The 14,217-nt window shown below is 41.2% G+C and overlaps 2 protein-coding genes across 3 annotated transcripts in view; one reads left to right on the forward strand and one right to left on the reverse strand.

Moving 5' to 3' along the window:
• The window catches only part of ank3b (ankyrin 3b), a 137,992-nt gene extending 130,298 nt beyond the window's left edge, over positions 1-7,694 (reverse strand). Inside the window, exon 1 of the mRNA XM_072703602.1 lies at positions 7,413-7,694. Within this exon, the coding sequence (XP_072559703.1) occupies positions 7,413-7,454 (42 nt within the window). The 5' untranslated portion in view covers positions 7,455-7,694. The remainder of the gene's footprint in view (positions 1-7,412) is intronic.
• Positions 7,695-9,697: 2,003 nt separating this feature from the next.
• On the forward strand, positions 9,698-12,871 carry cdk1 (cyclin dependent kinase 1). 2 transcript variants are annotated; one of them, XM_023830991.2, is made up of 8 exons: positions 9,698-9,858; positions 10,716-10,764; positions 10,892-11,064; positions 11,168-11,291; positions 11,616-11,786; positions 11,912-12,075; positions 12,301-12,442; positions 12,530-12,871. In XM_023830991.2, the coding sequence occupies exons 3-8, from the start codon at positions 10,964-10,966 to the stop codon at positions 12,644-12,646; spliced, it is 819 nt and encodes a 272-aa protein (XP_023686759.1). In that variant the 5' UTR covers positions 9,698-9,858; positions 10,716-10,764; positions 10,892-10,963; the 3' UTR covers positions 12,647-12,871. The 2 variants fall into 2 exon arrangements, with proteins under 2 accessions (XP_023686759.1, XP_023686757.1); XM_023830989.2 differs by having other exon boundaries at positions 9,699-9,858; positions 10,908-11,064.
• Positions 12,872-14,217: the final 1,346 nt, after the last annotated feature.

Here is a 14,217-nt window from a genome sequence, read left to right on the forward strand (position 1 = left end):
TAAAATGGTCGTGCAGCAAACGTAAATGAGGTGCGCGCATCACTCTGGGACTGATAGTTTTATTCCCTCCGCACCTTTTGAAATGTAAATGTTATGTTCTACAGGGCTGGCCTCAGACACAAGAAGCTTCCAGAACCAGTGAGCGAAGAATGCTTCACTACCCCTTCGGTAGCCAGTGACACTTAGGTAGGTTCAGAAGGTTTAAATGATACTGAAGTATCAGACTTTATTGGGCCTCTCTATAGCCACTTGAAGTATATTCATCAGTATGACTAAATGCCTTAATTTGAACCAAAAATCTAAATCTCTTCATCTGCTACTGCAAAGTCTGAATACCAACTGCAAGTCCCTGGGCTCTCGACCTGAAACTTTTGTAGCTCCTGATCACTTTTGCGTGTCGCTGGGATCTTATGCTAAATAAGCAAGAAAAAAAAATAAAGTTAAAATTTCACATGATTTCATAAGAAACTACACCACCACACCAAACAACAGAGGGTGAATAAGCTGTTGTGTTAGTTTTTTGCTAGTTATTGGGGGGAAATCCATCGCGATCAAAAACGGGACACAGCCTTTCGTTTATATGACCCATGACATGTTTATGAGTATTATTAAGTCTGGCCAGCAATTCGATCTTTCGTTTCCCACACAATAAAAAATGATGTAATGTTATCCTGCAAATAAGCACTGAAAAGTTTCACCCACGGCACTGTCGATATTAGACAAAAGTATATTAGTTAGCGATTTCATATTATTGCATAGGAAAATTCAGACACAAGCAAATAATGCATTAATTGTTGCATTAAATGTAACTGGGATACAAACATATACAAAAATAAATGTAATTGGGGTAATTCCATCTGCACAATTTTTGTGCCGCTGCATCTCCTTTTCTGCACGTCTGCGCAACTTCCAAGTTGGCGCCGGTGCTTAAGGTCAACCAGTCAGCAAGCTATCGCTGTAAGAGCCTCCCCAGCACTTCTAATGGAAAGTACTGAGTCTGGAGTAGGTACTAAAAAAAGGATTCGGGAACTGCCTCCGAGGAACTACAATCAGGCCAGGTTCCTGCAGTGTGAACATGACAAAAAGTCCCTGGTTCCAGAAAAAGGTTCTGGTTCCAGAAAAAAAAAGTTCCAGCGGAGTGAAAGCGAATATAGGATCCATGAAGACAATTGCCATTTTTTTCCCCCACAATGCATCAGCTACCTTACGGCACATAACTTTTGATAACCTTTTGAACATTTCCTCATTTCCTCTAAAATGACCCAACAGATCTGCAAACAAGATACTTTAAAGTGATCAAAAGATTTTACATGCCTTCTGAGAATTCACTCTTGATAAATATTTAAACTATTCTACTGGCTGCGTGTTTGGAATTTGAGAATACCTAAATATTCCTACAACGCGGCAGTTATCCGCTTAATATATACTGTAGTATGTGAGGTGCTTGAGTCTTACAGGACAGCAGAGTCATTGCTCCTGAGGACCTATCAGCACTCTGCAGGAATGTGACATGTAGAGAAGTCAAAGTAAGTGCTTTGGTAAGGATCAAGCAGTAAACCTAACACACAACTTAGCCTAAGCTTAACCTTCACGGTGGTCTCTCTTCAAACCCGGTCCAGGCCCCCAAAACACTCAGTCTAGATGCAAGTCTTTTACTACCTTGTAGGACTAAGGGCACCCGGAGTAGCAAACAGGGCCTTAGCCACTGCTAGGTCAAAGTCACGGGTCGGACGGATAATAATTAACAGGGAGCCATCCAGCAGACACATCCATACACGCGCCCAACGTTCTGCATCGCTTCAGCTCCCCTGGCTCCAGGTCCTCCAGCCTACGACATCATCAGCAGGACATCCTTATTTGCAGTAAAGACATGAAACCGATAAGATTGAACATCATTGTTTAAACAGTCATGCAAGGGCAACAGTCTCTTAATCTTCGGTCAGACTGTTTTCATGCGCAAAAAGTACATTTGGAAACAGAGTCATGGGCATTTCCAGTTTTATTTTGATGCTCGTTTAGCATAAGGCTGATAGATAATTTGCCTGCTCCCTGAAATCCAAGGATAAACCCTCTCTTCAGTAGGCAACCCCTGCTGCATGATTCACATCTTTGCAGAGACATGACTGAAGGTCAAGCTTTCAGTTCTCTTTCCATGGTATATTAGGCCTTATTTTCAATCCTACTGACACAAATAAATTGCACAAATCCGTAATTAGACACGATTCTCATTGGCTGAATGCCCACATACAAAGACACTGTCGTCACGTTTCCAGGCAGAGACACCGCTTGGACCAAACGACAAGCCATCGCACAAGCCTTCGGCGAACTATCATCTCTGAGTACACATTAACTTACCGATCGGAAAGATACTCAGAAAAGAAAAATATGGTCTTGACATGCCTGAAGGTGGGGCGGCAGGTGACTCGGAAAAATGCCACAGTTTTCATAATCATTTCTACTGCTTACTGCTAGACCTGCTATAAAAGAACAAAGACACTCATTTGTTTGAAATGATATCTTGTCATACAATTTGCATTTGCGGCAGTAAATTATGGCGACAGTTATGCAACGACCACAATGAACACAGAGCAATTCGTTTTTATATCCATTTTAATTTACTTTTTATTGTAACCAATTCAGAATTAAGTGACTTAATTCCCTGGGGCAGTTTGTTTGAAATTTACAAATTTATTACGACTGCCCAATGCACTTTTAATGTGGGCTTTAATGCAGGCTGGGGGAGGGGGGGGGTATGGTATTTTAATTACCTTTTCAATTACATTTCCAATTAGGGTGCCTTAAATCTTAGTAAGGCTCGATTTAAAACAGACCCGGAGAGCCTGAGCTCACTTCTTCTTGGGTACTGAGGAATTATCATTTCATTCATGTCTCATAGGGGACAAAATATGATCAAACGTACACCCGTTGAGCAGGATCACAGGAATTAAGAAACAAGAATCAACACATGCCATTTTCCCCCAGTTATAACAGTCTAACAGATGTTCTATTGGAACCTAGAATGGTTTGATACAACAGCACAAATTAAAATTAAATGGTAAAAAAAGTACTGTAGTGAAACTGCAGAAATAAATACCAAAGTCACATTTAAAGATTTTACTCTGTGCCACGTGTGATCAGTGATGTATGAAATGGCAGATTTGCTTGGTAACCTTGAGATCCAGGCCTCTGGAAACAACTCATGACATTGGTGACGATTAATGCACCACGGAAGTAAAAGCACTTTTAATACTTCTTTTGCACTAAACACTATGCTGTCATCTGACATCACATCAACCCCGCCCCCCCCCCCACAAAAAAAAAGTGACAGCAGCTAATTAACCACTACAGATACAGTGACCCCAAATTCTGCTGCCATGAGACACTGAGCTTCAACTTCAAGCATTCTGTGAGCCAAAGAGGTCAGAACATCCTCCAAGAATCTCATATCAAGGGTTTTTAAAAATAGGAAATTAATTATACGCAAACATACTCCAACAAAAGCAGCACGCAAGCCATAAAAATATTTCTGTTCACAGTTGACCTTGATAAGATTTGCTCAGTTTCATAGTTGTTGGAATATTTAGTCTTCATTCTTCAATTCAATTTCCCTCTCAGAATTAACAGAACTTCACTGTGTGGCTGTTCGTTCACTGTGTGTTGGGGGGAGGTGGGGTGCCACGTTTTACTAAAACAATCCACCAAACACAGAAATCTCCATTGTTTTCCAGACAAGCGGTACCCGAGATCTTGGTGAATTAGATGTCATCATGCCATCAGCAAAATCCACTACAGGATTAAAAAAAAATAAAAAATAGATTCACAGCTGCAGGGCCATTCATTCGATTATTACGTCACCGACAGCTGGGCGTTAAGCACAAAGAGCCCTGCTGTCATGATAAGAGACCCATCTCTTGACGCGGCAGACGGCCTGCGATTAGACGACATCATATGAACGATTCGCCGTATTGTTAATGCTCCTGGCAGCGAGGGGAACGTGAAGCGTGGCGGTTTTTTTCCCTCCCGTACCATTCTGGGTCATGGTCAAACAAGGTGATTGGTTCATTATTCCATTGTTCCCATCTGTAGGAGGTCAAATAAATCATCGTACCCTTTGAATGACCAGTTTGCATATTTCTGGCATGACAATACATAGCTAGTCTATCAGTGCTTCCACAATGCACATTATTGGGATTTTCTGATTTTCACATGCCCTGTCCATCTTGATCTCTATGATAAACAGTTTTGAGGTCAAAGAGCAGGGTCAACCATCAAGCAGTGTCCCTAGAGCAGCAAGGATTAAGGACCTTGCTCAAGGGTCCAACAGTGACATGAAACCATCCAGACGCTGGCACAAATGTCTAAACTTCTGAGCTAAACACCATCCCATTAACCACAAAGTGAAGTTCATGCAAGATCCTTCATGCAATTCTACCAACCTGTCTTTCCTTCCCATCTGCACAACAGAATGCAAATTCCTATAAGCAAACTTTGTCCCCATTGAGCAGAGAACAAATCAAGTCAAAATCAAGCAAGTGTCGTGGAACAAAGAGGAAGAATCGGAACTGGATACATAATTTAACAAGAAGAAGAAGTTCAAAGTGAAAAAAACTGAACTATTTTGAAATCTCCATTCAGAGGCTCAACAAAAGGAGGTCTTAAGAAAAGCACAACACAGAGGGGAAAAAAACAGTGAATGGATGACCTAGAGTTGTCCCTTTAAAGAACCCAACCGTGCCCTTGTAAAACACTCGCTGTGAAAGTGCCAGAAACTAAGGCAAACGGTTACGGATTCTCGTTACGTCCGAGTAACAGCTTTAAACGAAGGCAGTCACAAACGGACAGAAAAACAACACTGAGACACACTTTCATCATACCGTTTCAACACAATTCTTTGGGCCTTCAGAAAGGCGGGTCAAAATTCTAGCTAAATTCCAGGCAGAAGTCACAATGTTCCATCAAGGATTATGACAGATTATGATAAAAACAACTGTAGTGCTGGATATTTTTATAATATCTAGCTCTACAAAACTGTAGCCTAAAAATATTATAGCCTAATTATATTAATTGTAGTCGTTATATTAAATGTTAAAATATTGAATATTAAATAGTAACATTAAAATATTAAATACACACGTAGCTCTGCAAAATAGTTTTTAAACATGAAGTGATTTCTACCTAGATTATAGCTAAAATTGCTGGATCCAGTGTGGATATATATTTTTTATACACACACACACACACACACACACACACAAAATATTAGATTTGTCTTGCACTGCATTGTCTGGCAATGGCTGAATGTTATTCAGCCAAGTAATATACAGCGGTGTTGTCACAGATAAAGGTGTTAGCAGGTCACTGCTAACAAGACCTCCAAGAAATACCAAAATACCTAAAGTGATTACGTTCCTGACAATCACTTATCCACACCCAAGGGACAGCAGTAAAACTACTTGGAGAATCATGTAGATCAATTTCTCTTCAGCCACCAGGTGACAAGGTGTAGAGGCAGAATCTTGGTGCAGATCTGACAGAATTTACTTTTATTTTACTTTGTACTTCTACATCCAGCGGTATAAAGTGCTTAATCATTCATACATGGAACGATGCATCAAGTGACAAAGTGAAAAATAATCAGTATTCAGTTGCCATCTTCCCTGTTACTTCATAATTTCGCCTAATCTAACATTTATACATTCATATACAGACTGTCTGGCATTTAGGGGCATGCACCCCAAACTTGAGTGCAACAAACAAAAATCTCAAAACAATCCTAACGCTCTCAACCCCAGGTAATCGTTTTTTAACCATGACAGTGCGAGTACAGACTACAAAAGGTTGTGTTAGGAAATCAAGTGAAACACCTGCCCTATCCAAGCAGTCATAACACACACACACACACACACACACACAGAATGGAACTGAAGCTGTAGATCGTGTTGTATGCTTTTTTACATTGCTCATAGCATGCCTAGGACCTGCGTGTAGTGAGGTGTGTATGCACAGCGTGGGAAGGTAAGGCTGGGTGTATATGAGTGAATGACATGCATTTTTTGTCCAAGTCCATTATTCTGTATCAATCCTGGCTAACATTACTGCATGAAACCTGTTTAGTGTGAGTATATTTTCAATACAGTTTCAATACTTTTGCATCTTAAAATGCAAAAAAATGTCAGTTGGTACAACCATCTGAACAAATTACCATATTAAGGAAACAATAATAAATAAACAAACAACGTCTTATGTATTGACACAAATGCTTACTTTATGAAGGATTTCATCTGGAAAAAAATAATATTAAAATAATATTTTGGTCGTGCCATTGTGCGCCCTATACGTGTCTGCGAACGCGGAGTATTGCTGTGATTGGAGAAAGCCGAGCGCTCACTACAGTCATGAAGAATCAGAACATGTGTTTGACAAATGAGAATAATGTTTGCCCCTGTTTGTGGTGCTGTACTGTACGTCCTAGTCATTTGGGGGGACGGGACTGAGTCACGTGAACAGCTAGCATATAAATAGTTGCGTGATAAGCAACAAATTACTGGATATTGTTCATCATCATTGGGAGGTAGGCTCGTCTGTAATGGCCACTCAGGGTAATTTAGTTATGCCGTTTTACTGCACACCATCGTTTCTGAGGCTGTCGACTTGTTCATCTAGTTAAGCTTTGACAGCGCTAGATTTTAATCCGTTTCCATTTTTCATAAACTCGAAAGATTTATTAACGTCAGGAGTCTTCTCGAATCAGCTTTGTAGTATTAAGTGTCGCTCTACAGAAGTATATTACCAACACCTTATTTCGATTTCCTGACATAGATCTGTCGTCCTTAACTTTTTACTCGATATACAGTCACTTCACGGAGAGCTGCATGGCCCCGCATTTATGATTCCTCGTACGTGTGTAAAAGTCTCCAGATTCCATTACAATCCACATATTTCACACAGGACACGCTAGAACATGAATTCCGCAACAATTGGTCTTAGTTAACAACATCCGTTCGATACTATTTTATAGGGAAAGTTATCTTAGGTAAACAAAAAAAAATAATAATAACGAATGTATTTCGTATTGTTTAACTACACTCTCCAAACATGCACCCAGATAGTTATAAACTCAAGCAACAAATCAAACTAAAAGCTATACAAATAACTAGCTGTATTCTGGTTTCAGGCAGAAATCACACGTTAATGTCACACGAGCTGAGAATGCCTATCCGATGAATCGTCCATATGCTACTTTCCATATTCCAGCGCAACTTGTTGCACACTTGTGAAGCTGAAGCACAGTGAACTCGGCACCTCTAATGTGCAATCATGCAATCGCTAATACAAAAAAATAAAGAAATCACAATATTAAAGCTCTGATCAGTGTGGATTTAGCAGACCCCCAACTGAACTGTTCACCTCACCTGCACAGAGTCACTTTCACCTGCAGTAGGACAGGAGGCCATGTTGCAGTACTTTCACCAGGTTTAAAAAAAAAAATCTTTTCTTCTCCGGGGTTGCAGTCGGTCAGAGTCCCGGATCATTCATAAATATTTGACGGAGACCTTGCCGCGGGTACGGACTCGTTTCAGCGCCACTGCTGGAGTTGTCCTGACTCCACGCGTCCTCTGCTCCAAAGTGGCGTTTTGTTATGCCGCAGGATGGACAACGCAGGTAAACTTCACTCTGCAGGTCTGTTACCGGAGCTAGAAGCAGCCCTGCACTGAACCATCAGATAACACCCCATGGGGGCAGGGTGCGGCTCCCATGAGCCGCGAAAAAGACTAGTTTACAAGCATACAAAATTGTGTTTTTATTAGTTTCAATAAAATTTGGAATTCTCATTTACGCTGGCAGCACGTTTGTACTGTATTATTGTCGTAAGGCAGTATACAGTGGTATGACAAAATTGTATTTATGTCTATCACATGAACTAGCGTGTCATTTTTCACGATTTAAAAATCGTGTATGCGCACTAATAGCAAACCCAGGACACGTATGTGAGGATGCATGGTCACCTGTCAGTGCTTCGTTGAGTCGTCACAAAAATATGTCCCCGTGTCTTCAATTTAAAAGATTAATTGTGTTGTATTTTACAGAGAACTAAGCCAAACGCTTGAACATCCTTAAAAGTTTCACAAGTTTTACACTCAGAATTAATTAGGGCAAAAAAAAATCCTGTGTGGTCCCTAAATTAACTAAAACTTTAATTTGCTCCCAAAGCGTTTATAAAATCTATGTATATATTGCAATATTCTTTAAAACTGGCGACAGCTCCAATAAAAAGTTCATTGTCCCCAACTGGAAGTCTTTTTGTGAACGCTAGAGGGCAGTGTCCATGGTCATTGACAGGAACCAGGGGGTTTTTGCATGTCTGGCATTTGCACGACTTGCATCACTTAGTACGATTCGGCATTTGAACACACGCAGTTACGGTTGAGCAGCTTCCTTTCATGGAGGAGCAATCTTGGGACGTCATGTTAAAACTTAAGGTGATTAAAGTCTACACACCCGCTGCTGCTCACATATAACCGTAACTTTCCCCACCTATGAGAAACATATCACAGTAGTTACAGCCATACATGGAACTGCTCTTTATTTCTACTTTCGTTCAATCATTGTAACCGGAAACACCAACAGAAGTTGCTTAGTATTCATGTTTTTCCATCTACATTAATTAAACATAAGACCATATAACCGGGTCGTCTGGACCACAATTAGGAAATTTCTACATAGTCAAGAACACCTCGGAGTATTTGGTGCTGTAGTGACTATCCAACATCGCCCACTCCACTGCCACCTAGTGTCAACCACCACCACTACAACAAATAACGAATGGCTCCCACAGGTGTGTTTTCCAGTTCTGCGCCACGGCTGGGTCGCATGCTTGTAACTGAAAGTTTAGTCCACAGTGTAATTACATCTCATATTGTAGAAGGTGGCCAAATATCTCCAAAATAAAATTGTGTTTGGGCAAGTGCGTCACGGAACCCCGGTCATGTTTAGCGTCGGATGACCCGCATCCTAATAGTTCTGTCCGGAGGGGGTTGTATTCTAAATGTACGGCTTAGTGTACCAGCGCAGTTACCAAAAGACTAATTTTACGGTTATACCTCAAATAATTTAATCTATTACCGTACATGTGTTACAGCAGTCATAATATTAACCAAATTCGTGAAATTGGTATTATAAACGTCTTAAAATTATATAACACCTTATTCAATAATAAGCGGATTTTTTTTTTTTAAACTAACCCACATGTAGGGTGAGTATTATTAAAATGTGACACTTGCCAATACGGGAGTTACTTTGCAGTTAATATGCGTTTACTAATATATTTCCTTCTGTCTTCTATATAATGTTCAAGGGGCATTAATGTATATGTAATGGTATCAAGTGAAGATTCAAGATGGAGATGATGCTGTAAGTTCTTTCCAGAAAGTAAATTTTCATTATGTGCCCCCATTTTAACAATACTCACCCTACCTAGTCTTTATCAGAGCATTAAATTGTTTTATAGTTTCAATATTCTTTACAAAGTCCGTTTGGCCGAGGGAATAAAGGGACACCCTAACCCTACCGCCCGCACCACATTCCGCGTCCAATCAGCACCACAACCTAAGCGCGAAGCTTATATTACAGCGGTCCCAGCGCGCGCCCTCACGCGTGCGCGTCCTCGCGACGCCGCCCTTTAATACCGACCTCGCGCTGCTGAGGTTCCGCGTCCTGATTGGCCCTTTTGAATGTAGCGCGCGGTTGCTTGGATTTGAACTGCATGAGTGCGGCCGGTTTGAAAGCCCATGATGCACATTTGACTTCCAGGGTGAGCTGGGTGAGGGAGAGTAAAGCTGTCCTCGGCAACAAAAAAAGGTATGGTTTATTTTTTCTATTAAAAAAGCTTAGCAATTACATTTCCCAGATGAGATTTTATAAACACGCCATTTTAAGTTTTAATACTGAGCAAGGGGCTAGTTAATGAGTTGATAAAATACTCACTTCTGCATATTGCTTTATTCTTTGCCATACTTATTATTTGTACAGGAGCTCTTTTTAATTTTGTGACCAGTTAGCGAAGTTAACTAAAGTATGTGTAAAGGTATAGATATCGACTTGGCTTTTAACACGTTATCTGGATATTCGGTTAGCATGCGGGGATGATGCAGGGTTTACTCACGGATTAGGCCGGTCATGGCTGGAGGGGTCTCTTGTCTGAAATGGCTGCTAGCTGGTTGGATGGTGGATGTTGAGTTTACCGCGGTGTACAAGTAGAGATGCGATACCACCAAGCCACAATGCGGCGGCGTGGGCTTCCGCTAACTGCCATAGAGCTGTCGAACTACCCACTCAAAACAGACAGTTATACCTCCTGGTTCTTATTAAGTTATTATTTTGGACCATTTAACGTTTTGGTAATCTCGCGCGTCTTTTTTAAAAGTTTCTGTTCGTCTAGTTCAGGAGTCTCCAGTTCCAGTCTGGAAGAACCCCAGCCCTGCACACTTTTGGGTTTCTCCCCATTTAACACGCCCGATTCTACTTCCCTGCGAATCACCACTCATTTCTTGAGCTGAATCAGGTGTGGTGGAACAGGGAGAGAACTAAGCTACGCTGGGACCCTACAGGCCTGGAGCAGGGGAACCCTGGTCTAGTTGTTTAGGGATGTCTTGTTTTATGTTATGTATCGTTTAATGTAACGTGTGTTCTGCTTGTTCCACTGCTATCTGTCTTAGACAACCACACCAATGGAGGATTACTTAAAGATAGAAAAAATTGGAGAGGGTGAGTCTGGAATTTTTTTTTGTCCTTTGCTTCTTAGATCCCATTTTCACATCTGCTCTATCTGAATTATCCCAGTGGGTTTTTTGTTTACTGCCATCTGAGATTAAATGTGTTGGCATGGTTTCAGTAGCGTCCCTTTTCAGGTACCTATGGCGTTGTGTACAAGGGTAAACACAAGTCCACGGGCCGGGTGGTGGCTATGAAGAAGATCAGATTGGAAAGTGAGGAGGAAGGAGTTCCCAGCACAGCTGTCAGGGAGATCTCATTGCTCAAGGAACTGCAGCATCCCAATGTTGTGTGGTATGATTGGCCGTTCTGATTATATACAAAGAGTAATGAAGTATTAGGGTGGGGTGCTGTTAGATTCACCTGAAATTCACTTTTTCTTTCTTTTTTTATACAGCCTTTTGGATGTTTTGATGCAGGAATCTCGCCTGTACCTCATCTTTGAATTTCTTTCTATGGATTTAAAGAAATATCTGGACTCAATCCCATCTGGGCAGTACATGGACCCTATGCTCGTAAAGGTCTGGCACTCATTTGATTAACCAGGTTTATTGAACTGGAGGATGTTGTGGGTGGTGTCTGATTTGTGTGTGTGTGGGAGGGGGGGTGACTTAACCAGAGGGGTGTTCCTTGAAGCAGGATTTCTTAATTAGCTGGGTTAACTTAAGCTCGAAGTCATAATTGTCCAATAAGAGTTTAGGTGAGGAGCATTCCTATTGGACAATCATGACTTCTATCTTAACCCAGATCACTGTTTCGTGGAACGACCCCGAGGTCAGTTAAGTTGAATTTGAGTGTTACTTGTGCATCACATTGTTTAATTAGATTTGTCTTTTTCCTTCTAGAGTTATTTGTATCAGATCTTGCAAGGGATAGTCTTTTGCCACTGCAGAAGAGTTCTTCATCGAGACTTGAAGCCGCAGAACCTGCTGATAGACAACAAAGGCGTTATCAAACTGGCTGACTTTGGGCTGGCTCGTGCCTTCGGGGTTCCCGTTCGTGTTTATACACATGAGGTAAACGTGACTATGTTGGCGTGCCCATCTTGAAATGATTTTGGCTGAGTTTGGTATCTCTGCCTTCCTCTGCTCGCTGCCTTAATTGCCCCTGAAGGTTGCTAAGGTGCCATTTTGTCATGCAGGTGGTGACACTGTGGTACAGAGCTCCTGAGGTTCTTCTCGGAGCATCACGCTATTCCACCCCTGTGGATGTGTGGAGCATTGGCACCATCTTTGCGGAACTAGCCACAAAGAAGCCCTTATTCCACGGGGATTCAGAAATTGATCAGCTGTTTAGGATTTTCAGGTATAATTGTGTGCTCTTACTAATGTTTACATTTCAGCTTGGGAATTCTGAATGGCCCACCTCCATTGTGCGTGTATAGAGTTTGTTTATTTCTGCAGAGATTACTTTTACGGGATTTTTGCCAGATCATTACAGTGTCCTCCAGCTTCCCCCTGTCCTGAAAGGGCTCTGTATTGTGTGCTTTAATGTATCACAAGAGTTTTTTACAAAATTTCTTTACATTAGGACCCTGGGCACTCCAAACAACGTTGTGTGGCCAGATGTGGAATCCCTGCCTGATTACAAGACCACGTTTCCCAAGTGGAAGTCTTGTAGCCTGTCTTCCTTGGTGAAGAATCTGGATGACGACGGCATCAACTTATTGTCGGTAAGATTGCTGTAACTGCTCTTGTCAGTTATTTTATTTGTCTTGTTAAACCGTAATTGACTCATTTCCCCCATTTTGTTCTTGTAGAAAATGCTGATATATGACCCACCGAAGCGGATCTCAGCTAGGCAAGCCCTGAGCCACCCATATTTCGATGATCTTGATAAAAGCACCCTCCCTGCCAGCACCATTAACAAGTATTAAACGTCTGAGCGGGGACCCCTCTACCCAACCCTTAATGGGTTTGTTTCCTTGTTTGAGTTTGTTTTCCTTTCATTATATTCTTTCTCATCTTGTATGCAATCTAGCTCTGTAAATAGTCTTGTTTTGGCATAACTTTCTGTAATATATACTGTCAGGCTGCCAGATGAGCAATTTGTGTATATTGTGTATATGATTATCTTCATTATTAAAATGCACTTTTTGAAATCCCAGGAATAATGTCTTGCCTAACAATCACCATATATCCTAATTGTTGCAGGTGTGTGTGCCTTTTTTCTTCCTTTTGCTTCTGCTAGAAATGTAATTCTCAAAAGTGAGGCCATCTTGCCCTACTCTATAAAAGGTTTCAGTCGATTCAGTGTTGGTGTGCTTGTCAGAAGAACATATAAATGGTACTTGTAAGTGATTTTAATGTTCAGTCAGTTTTCTCTTAGCTACTTGTCTAGTACAGCCTTGTAGTGACCATAACCAGGCAGCACTGGGCACAGACTAAGGTAATATTCAATATCTGTTCCTTAATATTTTCGACTTTGCAATCTGGCTTTCAGCCGCCAGGTGTCTCTCTAACCACGATTTTTGCGACGTTATTGCAAGTCATTCTGTTTCAGGACGGCAAGGTTGCGGTGAAGCTAATGAAGCCAAAAATGGCACATGAGCTCGTGCTACATTCATATGTTTCGTGTAGAACCCTGTCACGCTATACTGAAATCAAATATTAATCACAGATTACGGTCAGAATGCAGGTTTGTATGTAAGGGAATAACCAGATCGAATCTCCGTTCAAAATAACGGGACATTTTTCAGATTTATTAAAGTGAATTCTTTGCTTGACTGTTCTGAATAATGGAAGCCAAAGTCATTAGACCCTTGGGCAGAATGTTTAATCCCTGTATTTTTAGATACGGTAAGTAGAGACAGGAAAGTATGAAATGCTGAAAGAAATATATGACTACTGCATAGTGTTAAATACCGGTACCCTCTATTGTCCGCATTTCTATGTTTGAGCTAAATCTTTTAAAATATATTTTATGTGTTCTTACTCAATGTTGATCTCATGCCCGCTGAAAAGACGTGCGCTTTGACAGAGTGTGGATGTCGCCGCAGCGTACGCGAGGGCACCAGTGACCACCTCCCGCCTCCCAGTGTGAGTACCTTTCCTCCGCAGTTCAGCCCTGGATCCGACAGTCGGCCAAGTCGGGGCATTAACAGGATCTTCCACCGACGGTGAAAAAACACGTCATAAGCGCAATGCACTCTGCTCCCAGCCAAGTCAAGTTATATAATGAGATTTTGTATTGATGATAAGCACAGGGGATGTGCAGAACAAGCAAGGAACGGACAGATGGAGGAAAAACCTATTTTAAATGGGGCACAGCCTTATCACAAGTTATATGCACAATAACCTGCACAGTAAACCATGTAACATTTTTTTTACAATTAAATTAGCAATGACCACACAAAATGTAAGTACATGGGATTTGTATGCAATCTACAATATAAGCTTGTGCAAACCTCAGTTGTCTGTCGTTCTGGCTGCATGGCAAGATATAATG

The sequence above is a fragment of the Paramormyrops kingsleyae genome, chromosome 20 (assembly GCF_048594095.1).
Source record: "Paramormyrops kingsleyae isolate MSU_618 chromosome 20, PKINGS_0.4, whole genome shotgun sequence".
NCBI lineage: Eukaryota > Metazoa > Chordata > Actinopteri > Osteoglossiformes > Mormyridae > Paramormyrops > Paramormyrops kingsleyae.